The sequence below is a fragment of the Anser cygnoides genome, chromosome 17, assembly GCF_040182565.1.
Source record: "Anser cygnoides isolate HZ-2024a breed goose chromosome 17, Taihu_goose_T2T_genome, whole genome shotgun sequence".
Taxonomy (NCBI): Eukaryota; Metazoa; Chordata; class Aves; order Anseriformes; family Anatidae; genus Anser; species Anser cygnoides.
Genome location: NC_089889.1, coordinates 7898582 through 7920436, shown reverse-complemented (window position 1 = coordinate 7920436; position 21855 = coordinate 7898582). Strand labels below are relative to the sequence as shown.

General features: G+C 48.0%; 1 protein-coding gene across 31 annotated transcripts in view; it reads right to left on the bottom strand.

Moving 5' to 3' along the window:
- Nucleotides 1–21855, bottom strand: part of FBRSL1 (fibrosin like 1) — a 518463-nt gene that overhangs the window by 49020 nt on the left and 447588 nt on the right. For all 31 annotated transcript variants that reach the window (XM_048063690.2, XM_066979019.1, XM_066979011.1 and 28 more), the window contains one exon: nucleotides 7742–7787. In XM_048063690.2, the coding sequence (XP_047919647.1) occupies nucleotides 7742–7787 (46 nt within the window). The remainder of the gene's footprint in view (nucleotides 1–7741; nucleotides 7788–21855) is intronic.

Below are 21855 nucleotides of genomic sequence, written 5' to 3'. Positions count from 1 at the left end.
GCCACACGCTGTGAATCCCCAGGTGGCTTAGGGGCAGCGTTAACAGGCTCCACAGGGAGCTGTGCTCGGCCCTAGTTAGCAGCAAGGACGGCCAGCGAAGCACGGAGGCGAGAGGTGGGGAACACACGCCTGTACGTGTCTAGCAAGACTCAGAGGAGAAAATGGCAGCAAGTGTCTGGGATGAGAGCAAGGCCACGTCCTGCCTGTCAGCCACATCCCTGTCCCGGGACGTGTCTCTGGGTGGGTGGCGAGAGGAAAGGGAAAAGCAGCAAGATGCTGATAGCATCCTCTTTGCTGGGAGCCGCTGCTGGAGGCCAGGGCCTCGCTGGGAATTACAGACCCTGCCAGCATCCGCGCACCGAGCGACCGGATCCATTTGCAATTAGACGACAGGCCCCGTTCCCATCCATCACCCCGCTGACACTGACTGCCCACAAGGAAGCACAGGCCGACCTGGGGGCAGCCCCAGCCCCCTCTCCGCCTTGTAAAATGCCTTGTCGATCGCCAGCTGCCCGACTTCATGGCCTGCAGCAGGCATGGGGTGGCGGGGGCTGCAGGAGTCCCCGAGGGGCGACAGCACAGCGTGGGCGAGCCATGGGGCTGCGGCCTGGCAGGCTGCTGCTCCTAAACAGGCACAGGGAGCAGCATGGGAAGGAGCGTCAGAGTGTAAGAAAATAGCCCAACAGCATGCACAACACAACGCACAGCCGTGGCAGGGGCTGAGGGGCTGCTGAGGAAGAGGAGGAGGAACGTCCTCCATGAGGAGCAGGCCTGTCCTGGAGGCCCTGCCGCCTCCCCACACCGCAGCGCCAGTCAGGATGAAGATGGAATCGGGTTTATACCACGCGTTTAATTTGCAAAGAAACTGACGCTTTACAGAATCCTACATGAATAAAACATGTCCCTGAGGTATTTTAAAAGCAGGATGGAGGAGAAGAACCCGTGGTTTGAAGGACTGATAGTTTTGTGGGGGTTGCAACTGCTGCTCGCACCATCACCAGCCGCCAGCGCCCTCGCGGTGCCGACCCTGCGGTCAGCACAGCCATCAGCTGGAATCCACACCAGGACTAACCGTCCTGGCTTCTGCTACTCAGAAAAACAGATAAGCAAACTATAAACAAGGAGTAAAAAAGATGGTATCTTTCAAACAGCCTTTAAGAGTCTGGGTAATGTAACCTACTACATGCATTTGGAAGGAATTTTTTCTTTTTCTTTCTATTTTCCTGGTTTACAGTTTGATGGTCCTTTTATCTACTTTCACATGAACTGAGAAAAGCTAAAATTTGCCTACTCAATCAATATGAGTTTGTGCAGGCGCATTCAGGATATATACTATTTTGCTTTTATAGTTTATTTTAAATAAAAAGTATAATTAAAGAAAATAAACCACCCACTTCATAACATTTATACAACGAAGACTTTATTTATTTTATTTACGTTTCGGTGGGCAAGGCACAGCATGCAGTTAGCTTTCCGTGATGCTTAACAAAGCCACATTTGAAATTTAAAATCTTTAAGGAAATGAACAAATTCTGCGGAGGAAGGGCAGCTGAGCAAAGAGACTTCTTACATTACCCTAGGTAATTGTGTATATATATGTTTCTGCGTGCCTCTCTCTACTCCAAAAACATACCCATGACTTGGATGCTTTAAATCAAAAAGCAATTTCAGTCTGTAATACTCAAATAAATAATTAAACACGTTTTATCTCCTACAGTATTGCTTCTATTCATTCTAATCCCACTGACAGGAATGCAGCAACATACCCCACATCCTTAAAATAACAAAACAAAACACAAGACGCCAAACAGAAGGCCTGGAAATGTTTATAATTCAACTTTTCAACTCTCTTGGCTGCAGCCTGAAGCTACAAAGAAAGCTCTATGCTGGCTCACTTGAGGGAGACGCACCAGGAGATAGCTGTGCAAACTGCACGGCAAATGGCGCACGCAAAACCTGCCCACTTGCACGAGGCAATTCTGACTTTGGAGCATACAACACTCAACTTGTGTCGAAGTCAATAAATTATCCACTTTTGCATTATGAGTTTTACGAAGTTAACTGAGCAGTGTGATAAAGGCGAATGGCCTCTCCTACTTGTCCACCGTATTTTCCAGATGGCTGCTATGGATACGGATGGTTATGTCCTGAACTACTGTGAAATGCATGTAGCTCACAGGCAAGGCATTTATGCTAGAGTTATTCACATTCCCAAAGAGAAGGCTGAGAGCTTTCCAGAGCCTGCAAGATGAGAAAATTGCAAGAAGACAAAAAAGACTGCGCTTACTGCAGTTTTCTACTCTCGATTTTGTTTTGAGATGTGTTTAACTGGCTGAGACTTGTGCGATTATCTCTGTTATGCACAGTTAGAAAATCAAAGTCCTCCTCCTTCCTAGGCCGCTGTATAATTATATATCTGCATGTGCAAGAAAGCCAGAAAGCTAATATAATCATGCAGGCAGTGGCAAAATTACATAGAAATTTTCAAGAAGAAGATACTGGGATGGACTCACACAGTGGATTTTGCAGTAGTTCAGGGTATACACTATTGCCAAGCCCAAGCATTTACAAATCACAAGCCATCTTTAAAATGAGGTTAACAACAAGCTATCTGGGCTCCTTTTCAGCTACCTGCTGGCTGTGAAGCGCAGAAGAATTGCAGTTCCAGGCATTCCTCTGTGGCCAGAAAGACTAAAATCTTACTTAAAAAATGGAATTAAAACTTAGATTCTCATACAGTCCTCTGAGAGTGTGGGTTTCATGAAAAACAGAGAATATTGCAAGACTGTGATAAAATCACAAGAGATGCAACGCGGGGAGTAGAGCAGCTGCAGAGCATCCTGAACACCGTATAAATCACAGCAATGTGGTTGCTATCTACACAAATGCATTACTTTATTTATTATTACAGATGCTGCTGTGGAAGTTTTTGCATGCCTGTAATCACAGAGGACTGTTGTCCAAAGATTCAGCTGTGAATTATCATCCCCCTCAAGTTCACTCTCAGGCCAGGTAATTGCACGCAAGCTGGTGACCTCATCCAAATGTAACCAAAATCTGGGGATAACACTGAGATCAAGAGACGGAAGGCATTGCTGCTTTTCCTGCATTTCAGACCCTGCTGTGGACCCCACGCAGGAAACTGGGAAAATTTATGATATCGCTCCTGACCTCCATTCCTGTACAACACAGCTAATTGCCCGAGCGGGTGTTTGCTCTGTGCCTGTACAGGGCTTCTTGCACTGGAAAGCTCAACAACACAGCACAGTAAGGCAGAGGCTCTGCAGGAGAGGTGACACAGTTAGGGCAGATGCCATCCCAACCCAGGCACTGAGCAACCATGAAGCTGCCCCGCCGCAAACCTGTGCCAAGCAGGTTATTTTGAGCTCAGCTGCGTTTAGGTTGTTTTCTGCTTCACCGGGCGCTCGCAGGTTCCTCCTCGAGAGCTGACTTGCTGCCCTCCTGTCCTGCCCCTGCCCTGCTGCCCCTCCTTTCCCCTCTCACCCCAGCTCACAGCAATAGCCATCGGTTTTTAGCAGCATGTCCTGCACTGGGGGTTTTGTATTTCCAGCTTTTAAAATGATTTAGTGTGACAGTTTAGTGCTGAATTTAAAAAAAAAAAAAGGAAAGGAAAAAAAAAGAAAAAGGAAGAGAAGGAGAAGAGAGAAAAAGGAGAGACAGTCCCCTTAAGGCAACAAAATTATGGAGCAGCGATCTCAGAGGAACAAGGGTTCTTCTCTGGTTCAGATGTGCTTGTCAGGGCTCGGTGTTGTCTCTGAACAAGAAATCTCTCTTGCTGGCCCAAGGCATAGTTTTGTGGTCAAGAGGACAGAAAATAAAGGAAGGGAACTTCAAAGGACCATAAGCTGCATTAGCCCACTGGGGCGGGTGGCTGCGGCACATCCCATGGCTGACAATTACGACCCGCGTGCCGGGAAAGCTTGGCTCCCTCTTGTCAGAGGGATAAGACACAGATTGTGAGCTTTAGAGCTTTGAGGATGAGTACAGTTCATGATGAAAGATAGCACTTCAAAGCCCTCCGCCTCGAAACCAGGGAACAGTGAGAATGGAGGGTAAGCAATCTTTTTTTTGCTGGGGGGTGCACATGCAGGGGAAGGATAAGACTTATTTTCACTGCCATTTATTATTGCCATGAAAACGAAGCCTTGCACTGTTTATGGAATCTCTCATTAAACAGATCTCTTGATAAATCGCTTGATAAACATTCATTAATTAAGTCTCCCAGCACACTTGGCTGACAAGCACTGGTCTTCCCTTGGCGGGAGGGGGGAAGTGAGGCGAGGATCTCGGTGAGCACCCCCAGCCCAGGGCAGAGCTGCTCCCTGTGACCAGGCAGCTGGATCACACTACTGCCCGCACGTCAGCTTTGATTCTCATCCTCACACAGAAGCGATGTACTCGGCTTCGACTGCCTTCAGCCCCTCACCCCCTGGCTGCTGCCCTGTGCCCCTGGGTCTGGTTCCTCTGCGGGGTCTCGGCTGGGGGCCTGCAGGTCTCCTGGGCCACAGCCCCACGTTCTTTTGGTACAGGAGGCACCACCTCTCCCGGCTTCCCCAGCGTACCTGACCATGACCTGGCCTGAGAGCAGCAGGTCTGTGGTAAGGAGAGGTGGGAGCAGGAACCCCAACTGCCATCAGGGCAACTCGCTGGAGGAAGGAGCTAGCAGCAGAACATAGCTCTCATGTTCTTAAAACACAAACCACCCCCTGACACACTTACGGCAGGCAGGCGAGGTCCCTCCAGAGACCCCTCACCTCCCACCCCACCAGCCACCGGCCCTCCGCCAGCCACGGGCGCTCCCCTCTCCCTCAGCCACCCAGGGATGGCCGGATCCGGCCTTCGCCTCCACCTCCCGTGCCCTGCACTGCGCCTGCTCTTCAGAAAAACCAAAGGACCGCCTGGGAGATTCCTGGGAGAGAAGCGCTGCCTGAGAGAGCAAACAGACCCTTATTATTTGTTAATCGATTCAGTCACCAGGAGGATACAACACCCGGCCCTGGGCAGCAAACGTCCTTGCGGCTCTGCACCGCAGCGACGAGTTGGCTAAACAAATCCTTCCTTACGTCAGAAAACAAAGACCGGGCGGCACAGCAGACGAGGGGTTCTCTGCTTTTGTCTTTGGTCACTATTTCCTTTCGCCGCCTTCTCCCCCGGGAGCTCGGCTCGTGTCCCAGCTGCGGCCACCAAGGTGGCCCTGGCTTGTGGCCCCTCTCCCTGCCGGGCCCGGCCGCGGCCACCGGCGCCGCGCATCTGGTACCGTGCCTGAGCTCGCGGCCGCCTCGGTGGGGCGGGGGCGAAGACAAATGTGAGCTACCCAGCCAGCGCCAGACAAAAGGCTCAGCTCCTCGGGCCTTTTGTGGAGCTGTGAGAGGTGGTCAAAGGTTATGTTTTACAGCTGTTCCGGCCTCCAACAGGCGAAAACCGTCTATCTCAGCGCTTAATTGCATTGCTAAGCCGCTGATAAACTAGGATGGCATAAAACAAATACACTGGGCCAAACACATCCCCGGGGAAAGTTTGCAGAGAGTAGGGGGAGTTGCGCCAGACAACCAATCCGCCTCGTTGTGCTCTCAAAGCCTGGTTACCTGCAGGAACAGCTGTGGCAGGACGCTGCCGATCTGCCGGCCGCCACCTCTCCAAGAAGGCCCAAGCATTTACACAAGAAGGACATAGCACAAGTGCCCACCACAACCCTGATCACTGATCCTTGGCCTGCACAACTCCAGTCCTGCCAAAGGCTGCCCTTAAGTCAACGCCATTATCTTGGGAAGGAATTTCAGTGCAGCACTTGGAAAGTCACTTTCTCCCGGCCATATGGCATCTCCAAGCCCGGTCCTGTCGGCACGGCGTTCATTTGCATGTGTGAGAGACGAGTTCTGGCTCCTGCGTCACCGAGTGACAACAGGGCGAGGGGTAGAATTTAGAGCTGTTGGGGTTTCTGCACAGAATTGTGCCGAGGAGAATTAATCTCACCTCTCAACACAAGTGGGGGTAGCCCCCGACAGAGCCTGCCCGCGGCCACAGCCTGTGCCGACCAGCAAGGCGCTGCCAGCTGCCAGGTGAGAGTAAGAGACAAGACCAAGACAAAAATTACAATCTGAACCCAAACCCTCCCAAAGCTGCAATGTCGACTTGCCACAGTAAACCAAACACGAACAGCCTTAAGCTACAGGGATATAAACAGCAGTGAACACAGACTTCAAGACAGCAAATTCACAGCCATTCACACATTTAACTTCCCGATGGAGAGGTATTTTGAAAACTCATGTTGCTGAGCTGCTCTGTGATATGGAGGGGTGGGGGATCTCGGGCTTCAGCACGAGGAGGAGCCAACAAAGCTGCTAACACTTCAACATAAGCCTCTGCAGCAGATCTCTGTGCCATGCATTTATTCAGGATGGCAAGATTTCTGTTTTGCTGAGGCAGTGCCGTATGGGCAATCTGGCTTGCCTTATTGGTGAGCCAAGGCCGAGGGAAGACAAATGCTCTTCCCTTCCATTTGTTTAAACTTCCCTCCTTCCCCCAGATAAAGCCGCATACTTCCATAAAAATATCTGCAAATGTAATAACACAATGGGCTTGTCATCAGTTTCCACATTTGGAATTGAAAATTTGCAAAGCTTGGAAAGAGAAAATTCCTAATACTTAGCACTGCTACAGAGCCCAGCTATAACCCGGGCCTGGAGCCAGGTGATGGAGCACACGACCACCAGAACGCCTCTCCATGGCCAGCACCTACCCCTACACAACTGCAAATCATTCATTTTTCTTGGCCCTCTTGAAATAATGGGAGGTTATTTCATCGCTTCTTATTAACGTGCCTCATCTCCCCTCTTCAGGGTATTTGCACGTCCCTCCTACTGACTGCTGTTCCAAGATGAATTTATGCTGTAGCTCAGTGCTGGGAATGCTGCAGAACAGCTACAGATCCCAACAACTCACTCGGAGCCACAACGTCAGCCTCCTTGCACGATACAGTGGAACCAGTCCCAGCATAACGCTTTCAACCACACTTTGCCCTTCGAGGCTGTTTCTTCAGTGTTTTTGCCTACGGTATTCATCCCGGTGACACTGTCCCTAAGAACACCAGAGTAGCCCTGTTTCATGGCTGTACCGAGCCCTCCAAGGAGGGCTTGGCGTGTTTAGAAATACATCACTGCAACTCCCAACGGGAATCTTAACTGGCGCAGTCTCTTAGCAACACCCAGCGCATATCACAGGTAACTCTCGATTAATAGTAATAGGGGGAGCTGGGAGCTCAAACCCCGCAACATGCCGAGCACCTTCCTCCTCCTTTTGTAGAACCGAAACAGACACAAATGCTCTGTGCATGCTGGCAGGACATAGATGTGCAAGACCGTGTAAGAATAATACAGATAATGCTAAAATATTTGTTTAAAAGAAATGAGGATTTGATTGTATTAGAGCGAAACAGCATATCCCCTATAGTAAGGGCTGATTTCTCCTTTGTCAGTAACGCCTCTCCTCATGGATCTCTGACTTGTAGGGAAGAAGTCTTGCCCCACGTGGAGATAATGCAGCTCTACATTTTAACTCAACCATCTCAAGCCTGTAAAGCTGATCTTTATGACAACGTGTGTGGCAAAATCACAGGCGCTGGCAAAACTGATGTCCTGCTATTTGCATGACATTCCCCACAGTTTCACACACTCAAACAGCTTGCTCTAAGGTAAGGAAAGCATTTCTCCAAATCACTTACCTTTATTTGCTGCAGGGGAGAACAGCTTCTCAGAGCCTACAGAAGCCTGAAAAAGAAAGAGAAACAGAGGGTGAGTAATACCAAAGGAGAATTTAGGAAGGCTTGCTCACAAAAACACAGCTCATAAAACAAGTCTGTTATCTGTAGACCTGCAATTACACATTGCACCTGGAGGGTGCAATGTTGTGCCATTAAAGAATAAGCATGCATCCTAAGATGAAAGCAAAGCGTGTAAAAGTACTGTCCTGATCTCACCCAGCTATATCCTCCTGTCTCGTTTATTTAGGCAGCCATGCAATGCACAGCTATTTTATCCATGAGTCTTCATATAAAAACAAAACCAGTGAAACTGCTATCAAGCTGAAGAAAAAAAAAACATTTCGAAGCCCCTCTCATTGAAAATAAGCTCATTTCTTGCTGAACATGCAAAATGTAATTTGTGTATCGGAAACACGAGTTGCAACTGAACACATCCGTATGAGGGTGTTACACAATATTATGCCAAATGATAGGTCCATGCTGCTATGCACTTAGTCGAATATGAAATAAAACGACTTCCTCTTGGAAGAAGCCCGTCTCCTTGCAAACTGGGTTGCACTATGCTGTTTGAACTCCACGGCAGTGCATTTGTGCTCCTCACAGCTCTGGGAAATAGTTAAAGAAATCCAATTAACCTAAACCTTGTAAACAGCTTCATGATAATCAGGGTCACTGGGTTACAGACAAGATGATAATGACAGACAGGAAAAAAAGTCCATTCATTGTAAATAAAGCTTTTATGAGTTAATTTGATGGCTTCCCCCACCCCCACCCCCTGATATCAAACAGTCAACCTATTTCAGCATAAGCTTTTCCTCCTCGCTATCTGATAAAATAGCAAGCAGCCTCTACAGAATCAAAGCTGGTCTGGGAGCAGGGAGCATGATCAACATTACTACTATCTACAAGACAGCTGAAAGTATCAGCAGCATTTTGGCACTGACTGCTGCACGTATAAAATGGTGTGAAGTACAAAGCTGAAGAGCAAAAGATATTGAAAGTGAAAAAAGGCTTTCTCCCTTGGCTCTGCTTTAAAAAAATGAATTAATTCAACACATGGCTGAACTAAGTTGATTTTCTTTTTGATTTTATTGATTTTATTCTAAGGTGCCTTGGGAGATTTGCATGATAAAGAGCACTGTGAATTGTATTACATTGTTATATATTTTAAATGACGACTCAGAAGGAAAAAAGACACCAATAGCAAGATGCAAGGTCTGCATCAGATATACTGAGAAGCAAGGAAGAGTGATCTATTAACGTTACTTCTAAGGAAACTAGCACTGCAAGCACTGAACATCTTACTTACTGCAAATGTATAAAAAAAAGAGGGAAAACTACATGAAAAATAGGTTGAGACTGAGGCACATAAAAAAGAAATTCTGAATCATGTCCACGACAAAGCTGCAGGTGTAGCTGTGGCATGTATGACTGATACACAGCTCAGCAAAAGGATCCTAAAATGTTAGGGAAAACCAGTTACCTGCACGATCCCTTCACTGCACGGACTAAACAGAGGAAGAACCAGGATTAAACGAGGCTTTGTCTAGGCTGGCTTGCAAAGAAAAGTGTAACAGTGTCACACAGCAGCAACAAGAGCGGCGCACAAAATGACAGCCGGCTCTGAATTTACAATCCATTGTTCAGAGATTTTTCACTTATCATCGACACAAAGTCACAACGGAGCCCGAACGGACCTACAGGCTCTGGGAACGTAGGCTGGAGGCGCTCAGCACTGCTAGCAGCTTGCCCTAAGCCAAGCTCTCTGCTCCGTGCGCTCCGGGAGCACCAGGACACGTGGCAGGTGGATAAATAAGATTCTCCCATTTTACAGGCAATGAAGCTTGGGCACGGCTTGCACTGAAGCTGGGAGCTGGCGGGGGGGGGCGTGTGGCAGCCCCCCCCAGCAGCAGCAGCCCCGTGCTTTGCCTGGAAGGCGAGCGCCGCGGCTTTACGCCAGCCACCACGCTGCCCTCTGCGAGCTCGGGACCGAGGATGTGACTGAGACTGGCGCAGCTTAATCACGAGCTAAAGATCTCATTGCTTCAGGTCCAAGTGATACGAAAACAATGTTCAAGGAAGTCGAGCAAGAAAAATCACTTTTAAGAGAAAGCACAACACACGGATTATTGCTCAGTCTCCTGATATCAAAAACCACACGTGTGGCACCGCCCTCCACAATCAGAGCCAACATTTACAGAGCCGAGCTTTCAACATCACAGCCATGGTTTGCAGACACAAACTTTCGCACCTAGAGTTTACAGTAACTTTTGCTCTCTTTTCTGGTGATTTCTAGCTCCAGATCCGAACAGCTTTTGGCATGAGCACCGGTCTCAAACAGTGAAGGCCTGTGCTATAGCATATTCTGTGAGCTGCTGTAAAGGCAGGAGGGGAGCCGGGGGAGGAAGAGCCTGAATACATCATTCAATTTCATCAGTCACCCTTTAAAGAAAGCATACAATAAAACCTATGTGTCCGAGGGAGCCCACTAATGAGTGAAAAAATCCAGCAAACCAACGCATCTGCTAGAACAAGTCCCCTCCCAATTTTTCTGCTGTTTCAAGCAAACCATTTGCATATGTTTAAGAAGGGATTAAAAAAAAAAAAAAAGAAAAAGAAAAAAGAGGAATTCTTCCCCTGTGAGCAAAACCAGGCGCTGGGAGTCCTTTATGCAGATGGGTTCATGCCATCCTAGGAAATCCCACTCTTTCGACCAGAAAACACGGAGGCATTTCTTCCTCCTCCTCCGGCACAGCTCGGGAGGCAGGGGAGGAGAGCGGCTGCACCGCCTGAGCACGGCAGGGAGACCCCCCCCAGCCTGGAGCTCACAGACAAAAGACACCCCTCGTCTTTCTTGTACATCTGCTGTTCGTCTCCTTCCCCCGCCGAGCTCTCCTGCTTTATCTGCGTCGCAGCACAGCCCCAGACAGACGTGTTTTCATTAAAGCTGCTGCTCGCGAAGTCCCACCCTCGTCCCCAACAACGACCTTTGTATTTCAAGCATAAAGGCTCTAACATTTGTCCCAAAAGAGACACACGCACAAACGATTTCAGTTTCTGGTGTAGTCTCCCTGCTGCAACTTTTACGAGCCAGCACCCTTTGAAGACACCCTAAGATTGCACCAAGCCCTGGGGTTCCCCTTTGTGCTTCGTTCAAAGTTAGCGGTTCTCTGCCCCATTTTGATTTTCTTTCTTTCTCCAGATCTGGAGGGGAAAATGTCTCCACCCAGCTCTGTGACAACGTGAAACTCGGCTGAATACACTGCAAAGAAAAGCAGCATTTTTACTCTTTTTCTGCTTTGGGAAGAGAAAGCAGAGGAGCGGCCGTCCTTCCCTCACCATTCCTCCCCTTGAACCCAGCAAATACAAGCACCGATTCTATTTTCAGCACTAAAAGCTTAGCAAAGGCAGCCTTCCCCTCCAAATGTAAGGCGGTAACCACAAAGGATATAGCACACCCTCTCCTCTGAAGGTGAACGGAGAGGCGTGATGAAGTCCATGCCTAATTCATCCCGGTCCCTACTAACCCAGGGCAGCTGAGATGTGTAAGAGTGCTTACGGATTAATAATTTAATGATTATGTGTAGCAGAACAATATCATCTGACAGAGACAGCATTATAAACTATGTCAGGCCTTGCAGTAATTACTATTCTTTTTTTTTTTCCTCTTCTCTGTAGCCTATAAAATTGCTCGCAGGGAATAAACAGTTCCTTATCAGTGAGAACAGAAGCTCTGCAGATCTTCACGCAGCCTCCTGGAGCACACAACACCAGATCCGAGCCCGATACTTCACAGTCTGATCACAAGACACTGTCAAGCTGCTAATAAGGCTGCAGTCTTGGTTCACAAAGAGCAGAAGCACGTGGCGTTGGGGTCCTGGTATATATGTTCTGTACAGGGCAAAACTGAGCATCCCCTCCGCGTCTGAGTCCAGTACGGTAGGTAAAAGGAAGAGGAGGCAGTGAAATACAGTTTACGTTTTATTTCTGGATGGCTGCCTATCTTCCTGACAGCCAAGAGCTGGTCTCAAGTGAGACTGTTTTCACACTGTTACTGAACTTAGCAAGTACTAAAAGCTCTCAAGAAAACCTTTCTCCGGGAGATTTTCAAACTAGAAGTGCTGTGTACGCTTAGAGAGACTTTCAGAATAAAGCTCAGAAACTACCTGAAAATTTGGGATCAGTTTTAATTCCCGCCTTTGATCTGTTTCCCCTGCTTTTACCTACCACTCTGATACCACTTGATCGCTTGTCTAGTGGAGAATTTCAGCATGTCAGTATTGCTTTACCAGTTTCCAGTTGATTCTGTAAGTCATTAATACCAGCCCCCTCCATGCAGTAATACGAGAACAATAACTAGAACAGGAAGGTGGTGTTTGGTTTGTGATTCTTCTGTAGGAAATGGAACCCGATACACAGGGAGAAGTGCGAGCGCAGCCTCGAAGTCACACGCGCACACCAGAGCAAACTAAAACTCACCCTGAGGACCAAGGAAGTATTCAGCACATTCCAGGACACAGAGGCAATGTGGCAACCCATGGCGAACACTGCCTGCGTTGTGAGGGGATGTTTCAAGGCCACCGGGAACCTACGGGCTTTTCAATCTCAGTATTATTTTTGGAGGGAAATCACAGCTTGATTGAGAAGACAAAAGAAAAGCTACACACCAGTCAGTCATTTCAGGCACCATCACAGGCAAAAAGCTGAAGTTACACGAACTACCTTTTTTGTGACACCTTCTAGGAAAATTCAGCTCTGGGGTACGAGGCTGGCTGAGACAGAGCAACCAGCTGTGCCAGGGGATTAAGCCAGAGGGAACAGGATACATGCGAGACTTCTACAAATCCACATTTCACTCTGTGATTCTCTCTCAACAGCCAAGATGTTCACCTGTCCCCTTCCCTCCGAGACCTCCGCACAGAATTTACAGCTGGGGCTCCCGAGAGGGATCAGCGCTCAACAGCTGCCTGGGGGCACCGACCTGGCCAGAGGTACTGGGCACGGAGCGCTTCCGAAAACCCACTCAGATACCTGCATGGTGACCAGACTGTTTGGAAAAACTGATGGTCAGGAACACTTATGAAATCCTGGCTGTTGAGCCCCAGTGCAAATAAGGGCTAATAACTTAGTATTCCCTAAGCAAACATGAATTTCTGGTGGATCTCAAGTTTTCTAGCAACAATCCTAAAATTTCAGTTATGGCTTTAGCTACACTGTAACACGTCACAGAGAAATGTGCAGTACAAATACCCTGAATAGGCAACTACTTACTGAAATGGCAATGCCTTCAATGCCCCAAACACTTCTAGATCAATTTTGATTCAAAAAATTGGGAGGTACTGATGGGTTTTCCACATTTAGCACAAAAGTCCACTCTACAGAGAGTCCACTAGAAACAAAAAACTTCTGGGACTATGCTTTCATACGAAAACATACTTGTTTAGGTTCCCCCCCATATTGATTTAACACACGCATATTCAGTACTGCTTCAGTCCTGGAAAGGGCCTTTCACAACACACACATCTCTCTTCATCACTTTTTCTTTTGAGAACGCTTCTTTCTCTCAGTGCTTTATGTAACCATGCCTATTTTTTGCAACAGCCCCTTTGAGGAGCTAGCACAAGTCTGGGAACAGAGAATTCAATCAGGCCAGAGAGCCTGGAAGCAGAGATCAGAGGGCCCGGTTCACTCTCGAATCACAGCGCGTTTACACGACAGCAAGGTGAAAGCAAAGCGGTGCAGAACTGGAAGGAAACACTGCGTGGATGGTTTGATTCGGTAAGCGCAGGGCATGGAGGAGCCCAAGCCCATTGCTCCTCTGCAGGCTCTACCTTACAGCTTTCTTTTAGACCTTCTCTTTTGGCAACACGGTGGTAAGTTTAAATAACACCATTCTGAAACCAGAGCACGTTCCTGGTTGTTTCACAGCCGTTTTGGGATAGAACAAGCAAGTCTATGTTACGCTGCAACTGCAACTGCACGCCGTTGTGGTCTGTCGGCTTACTGCCCTGATGTGCCTCGTCCCGTGACGAAGGGTGACCGAGCGCTCCGAAAGCAGCAGGACACCTGCCCTACAGTGTGCCCACTATCAAAGCCTTGGGCACAGGCCTGCCAGCTCCTCTTCCCTCTCTTCCCATCCCTCCAGCCCCCAGAGAATGGCTGCAGCCCAGAGTCTTCCCCTCCCTACCCCCTACATCAGCCAGGCTTTGTGATTCGCCTTCCTCTGGAGCCGCTGCTGTCTCCCAGAGGAAAAGATCAAACTCCCTCTGCTTGCCAGCTCAGCTCCAATAAATAAATAAATACATGCACTGAAACAGATTTTAGTGAAGGAGGAGAAGGGAGGAAGCTGGGGAGTTCCTGGGCCTCGCTGAAGCCGGTCATACAGCTGCAAAAGGTCCCTCAGCTGTTTGCAGAGACACTGACCAGAAGAGAAGTTTTCCAGCTGTCCCTCCCTAAATCCAGCCAAAAAAACTTGCTTCATGTTATTCTGCCTGCATGTTCTCATTTAAATTAAGGTGCACTTCGTCCTTACCTCAGTATCCTCCTCCCTCCATCTCAGCTCCTAAACTGCTACCAAAGCCTACCCTAATTTTACGCTCCTGGCTATTTTCCATTCTAATCAGCTCTGATATCTCCTTTATTACACAGCCGCCTGCTCCATGTCCTGGCTTACTCCAACCAAGGAAATGCCAGTTACACTTAGCAGGAAACAAATAAAAACAAACAAAAAAACCCAACCCAACTCAAAATAACAACTGGAAAAAAAAAAAGAAAAGGAAAAGCAGAACGTGTAGTAGATGTTGCTGTTCTTGTCTCGCACTGGACTGTTTTCACCTCTCTGCTCACAGACAACTCCACTGCTGTTACTTCTGGGTAGTCTGGTCTGTGAGTGGCACCCAAAGGACAGTTGCTCTCCCTCCATCACTAGGACAGGCTGCATCTCTCACCGTGGATTAGAGACAGCAACACGGCTATACTAAGGGTAACTGATGCACGGCCTGGTCGATGAAACACAATTCTCCGTGACACATTTGTAAAAGGGCTTTGTGCAATCTGTTTTTAAACATCTCATACAACAGAGATCTCATGCCTCTTCCTTCGAGCTGATCCCGCTCCCGAACGGCAGGATTTTCAGCCTGCACTTCCACATTTAAGTTGTTCCCATTACCCAGACGTTGACTTAGGCAGTGATGGACTTGATTACTGATTTAGCTTTTGCTACAAAATACAGGGGTAAACCTGTCTGTGAGTAGGAAAGGCTGGGAACGCTGCGTAACGTACTACTATAGTAGTTTGTATTATTGTCATTACAGCTTGGAACTATCTAGCCAGACTATCTATTTGGCTGGGATACAGATTTTTATTTGCACTAAATCAAATGGAATGGAAAGTGCTCTTTGCAGAACTACCCAAGACTCCTTATAATTCAAAGGCTGCATTGTGGGAAGAGTGATGGGCGAGAGCAGGGACTGTACTGCAAATGACAGGTGGCAGACTGTTGTTTGGTACCTACCAAATTACTCTGCTGCTCCCAGGGCTGCCTTGGCATTTCATTATCCCAACTCTCTCCTGGAAGGATGCAGACATAAATTCACACCTCATGTCCTGGTTTCCGTCAAACTGAGTAAGAGTGCAAATGCTGGCACCGACGGGGAATGCCAAGCAGGGCTTGGCATGCTAGAACAAACTCTCAACTGTGGTCTCTGCCAGCTACCTGCATTTATCATTGTAATGGCCTGCCAGACAGGACTTGGCAGCCAGCGGAGGAGGGCGGGAGGAGGAGGGCCAAGCTCTGCGCTGCCAAGCAATTCATTCCTGTGGCTCCTGCCATCGCTGCACCAGCGGGGCAACCTCCGTTTTATTTTATCTTTTAACCAATTATGTGTCACCCAAATCCCACCTGCAGCCTTCTCCAACACAAACGGCTATAAATCACAGTTCAGAGACCAAGAGGGTTTCGCAAGACATTTGATTTCATAAAAAGGTCACTGTCTGTCTGAGAATTGCTGCAGTTCAAATCCAACCAAATAACAACCTGCATTGGCAGCTGGGGAAGGAACAGCTTCCATGGTCTGTTGCGCGTTGTCAGATAGTATTAGAACAATTAGGGAGGCCAACAATGGCATTAGGACTCAGCTGAGCTGAGGAGCTGATACGAATTCAGTAAAATATCTCCTCCTTTCAATTGTAGAAGAAAACATAATTGGTTCAACAGAAAAGGGAAAACCGTACGAGCATACCAGAAACATTTGCCACAGCCACTTTGAACAGGTAAGCAGAAGAAATGCCCGTCGTCGGTGCAACGTGTTCCGATTTGCCTGGGTGTTCAGAGCACACCAGACCACTGCAATCCTCAGCGGTCTCACACCACCAGTATGGTCTGCTGCTTAAGAAAACGCTGTCTTCCCAGTCTTAATCTGTATGCTGGACATGCAGCAGACCCTGCTTAGCATTTTCTGTGAATCACAGCACACAGCAAACATTAGGGGACACTCAAAACCATTTGATGCTGATGCTGTTCTGGAAGCCCTTGGAGTCCATCCCCTCGCAGGTGATGTGACAAACCAGCACCGAGTAGTAGAGAGGAGCAGGCTAACCGCAGTGAATACCCAGGACACACAGCAGACCACACAACCTGACCCGTCCGACAGAAGCCCCCCGCCATGGCTGCAATCCTGATGTGGCCTTCCCGGGCTGGGGGGGGTCAAGGAGCTTATCAGGAAAAAGGCCCTTGTCCGTGGCTACTGAGCCTCACCGTATCACCCGCAGCAACCTCAAAGGAGCGCCTCTGCAGAAGGCTCTTTTGTTGTTGTTGTTTCTAATTCACTGCTCCAAAATATTTCTTGGCTGCGTCCCAGAGCTGAAGCCTTATCTGCCCCCCCCCCTCCCCCCTAGCAGACATGCAGCAGCTGCGGAGGCTTATCACGGCTGCCTGTCCACCGAGTTTACAAATTAACACCCTATCGAGGCTGCACGAGAGCTGATTAATTGGAGAGAGGCAGGCTGAGGGCCTTTATCACCACGAGCGGCTGCTGGGGAAGTCGCAAATCTCTCCGGAGGCCGGAGATGCCTTACAAATGGCAGAGCAGGGGGACGGCGAGGAGGGCGCAGCGGCCCGGGAAGCAGATATTTCAGAGATAGTGCTGGTGGAGGTAACGGATCGGTGGGAGGGGGCGAGCTGCAGGCAAACGCCAGCACGTTATGACAACTAAAAAAAAAGGATAATTAACAGCCTATACCTCCTGATTCTAGCTTTCCCTCCCCGGGCTATAATTTAGCCTATTGCTCCTTTGCTCCAGAGGACAATAAACATTTATTATGTTAAACACATAACTGTGCTACACAAAAGCACCGTTCTTTCTCAGGTCCACTCCTTCCGCAGCTGTGCGAGCCAGGAGGAGGATGGATTTCTGAAGGGGGCTCTCCTTTCATGCAGAAAACAGCTTGGTTTGGGCAAAAAGCGCATCCCTGGCTTTGCCCAAAGCAGCAGCGTGCGGGCTGGGCTCCTGGTGAAAAAAATCCCCGAGGACTCCCAGGCTGGCCCACCACAGTTTGAGATGTGCCAGGCTGCGATGGCAAAGGTGTCCCTGCCTTCGGGGCCCTAAGTGCTTGGAGCTGCTCCTGCTTCGAACAGATTCCAGCTCATTCAGACAGGCTTTGCTACCTAAGAAACGCCTCCTCAGCTTAGCTTGGCAGCCCCACTTGGAGATTTATGGGGAAATTTTCAACCCCACCAGAGTTACGTGTGGGAGGGATTCCTACTACAATGTGAATATTACCATTTTTTGAATCATACTGGAGCAGCAGCACTGGCACTGCACCCTCTGAGCACTTCATCCATCCTAAGTGTGCAGTGATTTAGGAGGTTTGCCCATTGTGGTAGACCATGGTTTGGAGACTGCTCTTCTTTACCTTGGTGCTTACACCTGCAGCAGCCATCCAGTGCTGTGTCTGTGCTAGGACAATGCAAAATGATTATGGAGACCAAGGGAACTCACACTAAAGATATTTTAAAAACTTAGTACATCTTTAAAGGAAACCACATTGGGCACCCTTCTACATTCGTCAATATTCATTTGGTGTTTTTAAGTTTAATCCTTAATCCTTAAGTTTTCAAGTTTAATCCTTGCAACCAAGAGTTGAAGCTTTTCTTTAAAAATGCAATAAACATGAACTGCAATTCCTGTGGAGCAACATGATTCCAGAAGGTAAAAAGTTTAAAAAAAACATCACGAAGACGAAAACATTAATGAGCAAACACAGCCATCACCTCCTTCCTAGTCCTTTCTATTAACACACCAGCAAACAATTCATCAAATAACCTCTCGATAAAAACGTCATTCATTGCAGCTTTAGCACCAACCGTGCATGGCTCATGTGGGATCGCCAAGGCCTTGCCGAACACCTTCAGGCTAGCCTTTTTCAGACAGCACCAGTAAGCAAAAAGAGACAAAAATGAAAGACCATCTGCCTTCTTCTTGATCCAATGAGGAAACTATTTCCTGAACGATTATGGGTCTATGAACCCTTGCGGTTGCCCAGACTTTAATACTAGCCATTAGGTTAATTTGAAATGGGAAAGTACATTCTGAATATTAGTCCAGGAAAGGAACAACAGCTTTTATCCTTTGAAAACTTCCCCAGACAGGCTCTGTGAAGTGGACAGCTGCGGAAAGTCTTCTCACAGCTCTCCTTCACAAACAAAAAAAACAGATTAGTTTGCATTAGGCTGGACCACCACGCGTTATGTGCAGCTGACCCAGGGGTAATTGAACCAACAAGCTACAAGGTGCTGATACCTCCCGTCACCCCAATCAGGTAACAGCAACTCTATACATGAAGGAGGCATCAAATATTCATTGGGTAAACAATACGAATGTGGTAATCCCCAAATGTGGTGAAATTTCAGAAGCAGTCAGGTGTTTATCAGATTGACTCGATATCATTATTGACTCTACCCACGGTCCTTCAGCTCTCTCATGTCTTATGTTTCTGTCTCTTGGGGAAAAAACGTCTTTGTTGTACCGTCCCTGATGGCTCTGCTCCCGCACACGGATGTCCTCACCCTCAACAGAAGGCACACCACAGGGTGCCGTAGTATTTAAAGACCCAACAGATGGGATTAGGAGCACCTAAAAAGAAGGAACCAGGACAGCATGTGAATTTCCCTGCAGAACCTGCGAAGGAAACGATACAGAAGAAAAGACAATGGTTCACATCTGAAAAGCATCTGGCGAACTGGTGAGCCCAAGAGTCATGGCTTCGAGCTTCGGGTTCCAGCTCTGACGGCTGCTCCACGCACCCGGACCCCTGCTTCGGTCTCAGCACTAGGCTGGGGTGAGCGCTTGGCTGCTTCCTACAACAAAGGGGCATTTCTCCTGAGCTATGCTCCAAGTCAAGGAAGTGTCTCTCATCATTACACTTGGATTAAATATGGCTTTGACTAACCTCATCTTCTGGGTAAGACGCAGTGAAGGGGGCAGCCTGCCCTTTGCAGCCGACATACAATCTGTCTTCTCCAATTAGATATGCTTTGCAACAAGTGCGGTGGATACATTTATTTCTGTACTGCAATAACGCAGATAAATCCAACTTTGGCTCCAGTCCCACTGCTTTCAAAGCTGGGGCTCCACATTTCCAATTCCTGTCCTTATTTTTTTCCCTTTCTGCTGCAAAATGTCACCAATTTACTTTAGCCTGGGGGCCCATTTCGAGTTTTACCGCTAATATAAGAGAAATGCATTTTTCAAGCTGTTACCACTTAACTGTACTGATATCAGCCACTCAGGGGACACAATATTGTTTACACATCCTGCTCTATGGAATAAGCACGGATGCCAAAACTCTGCCTGGGTTGTGAAGGAGACGTTTACTCTCTGTTTTATGAGATTTCCTCGATTTGTGGCTGTCTCAATGGTCGTAAAAACAGCTGTAAATCAAAAGAGCACCACAAAATTGCAATAACAACTGTCGAAGTCAGCTCTAAAGAGCATAACTCCCAGCAACAGAAGGTGGAAGGCTTTTTCCTGATTTAATACCAGGTGTGGGGGAGCCCTACCAAGCCTACGCACCCGCACACCAGCTCAGCCGAAATGCTCGTTTTGGCTGCTCCCCTATCACTTGCCCCTCTCTACCCCACACAGTCCCTTCCCACCTCTTTCCTCCTCTCCTCTGGAAAACAGAAGTCTTTTTTCAAATGCCTAGAGAATGCTTATACAAGTAACTGCTGAATGCACGGCCCTGCTTAAAGCATTAAGAGAGACAGAAAAGCGAGCCCAGCGTTCAAACAGTGCTGTGCTTTGAATTGTGGCTGCCTCGCAGAATGGCAATAGCTTTAGCAGATTACCTCAGCGAGAGCCCGCTGCCTTGTTCCTGGCCTACCCGAGAGAGCCCAAATTCCTGCACAGTCTCTCAGCCCAGTTTTTAGGGAGTGGAGGGAAGGAGGAGAGGGCTGGTGAGACAGAAGTTATTAACAACGGTCTTCTGGGAGCTGATTCTAGCTAAAATGGTTCCAGAACAGGCAGCTCCGTTTGCTCTGACAGTCTCCAGTGAGGACTGGCCAAGCAGCAGATGCACGAACTCCAAAGTTTCTGTTGCTCTGTGCCACTGGCTACCGTCCAAACCAAAGAGAGTTTCACCCCGTGGGTAAAGCAGGCTTCCTGGATTTTTCCATGCCCTATTCCAGTTGCTTTCACAAACAACCTTCTCATCCTTGTCTCCAGAAACCTAAAAGATTCTCAGTTCCTGCATCTCGCTGCCCTCTCCAGCCTAAGGCTAACCCAGCCAACATCAACCTCCCTCTGCCACCTTGGCTCCTCGAGGAACCAGCCGGGGCTCTCCCAGCCACGCTACGAACCACACAAGAGATCTGCCTGGCCCCTTTGTGCCCTCCGTCCAAAGCACCGCAATCTTTCCTGACTTCATCAGCCAGGTCTTCCGTCTTTTTTCCAAGTTTCCTCTTAAATCAAATGTCTTTCATGGGATTTAAACGGCCTAACTTCCTCCTTTACAGAAGGTGCGTGCGCGCATAAGCCGAAGTACGTGAAGAAACGGCGAGAGAAAGCTCAAGGGAAGTTAACTTTTGATGCTATTTGTCTCATTTTTTCCCCCCATCATCCCCAGCAGACTAATGTACAGTTGAGTGAGTTCTAGTATTTTCACTGCCAGATGCATTTTCCTCATTATGCTCTTCAAGTAAATGCCCCACGGAGCAAGGTAGGAGAAGGGAAGAATTCTTTACAGTGACCATCCTGCTGTGATCCATTCTGGACAGGAACTCCCCCCTGCATTGAGAGGACAATTTAATTTCCATGGACCACTTGATGCAAAGGGAAAAGGACCTACATTCTTTTGTCAGAACCCCACAAAGTGTCAGCCCTTCTTTTCCCATTCTTCTGCTAGATGTGTACATTCACATTCTTGAGAAAATCCGCAATACCCTGGAATGGTCTTTCACTTCCAATACATTATGCATCCCTGCTATAATCTTTTCCTTCTTGTACAATGCCTCTTGACTTTCCATTGGCTCTTTTCTTTGCATTTTTTCCTTTACAAATACAATTGGAGAGACAAAACAAAAAAAATCCCCCAAACGCAAATGAACAAAAACTGTCATTCAAAGCCTTTGCCGATGTTACTGGCAATTCCAGTTGAGAAACTATCTGTACAGACAAGCGCTGATCTGAAATAGGGAACAGACAGTTTTATTTCCGAAAGCCCTGTGTTCTCAATGTTCTGGGTACGGGAACTCTACAAGACAGCTGAAGCTAACGGGGTGAATATGTGATCAGCTACACCCACGGGGCTCTTCCGAGTTTCTTTCTTTTGTACTACACTCACTGCGACTATCTGGGTGGGGTTGCAAAAAACATTAAAGCAGTCAAGTATATACCATGCCAACAGCTGACCACAAAAACAGGCCATTTCCTCATGCACAAACCATAAGCAACTTCTCCCAGTTATTGGCTCCTATCGGTAACCGACTGTTTTCAACAAAAACATAGTTCTTTGTGCGAGAAGTTACTAGATCTGGAGTCTGCAGAGTCTCAAGAAGGCTGAACTCCAGATGCATGCCT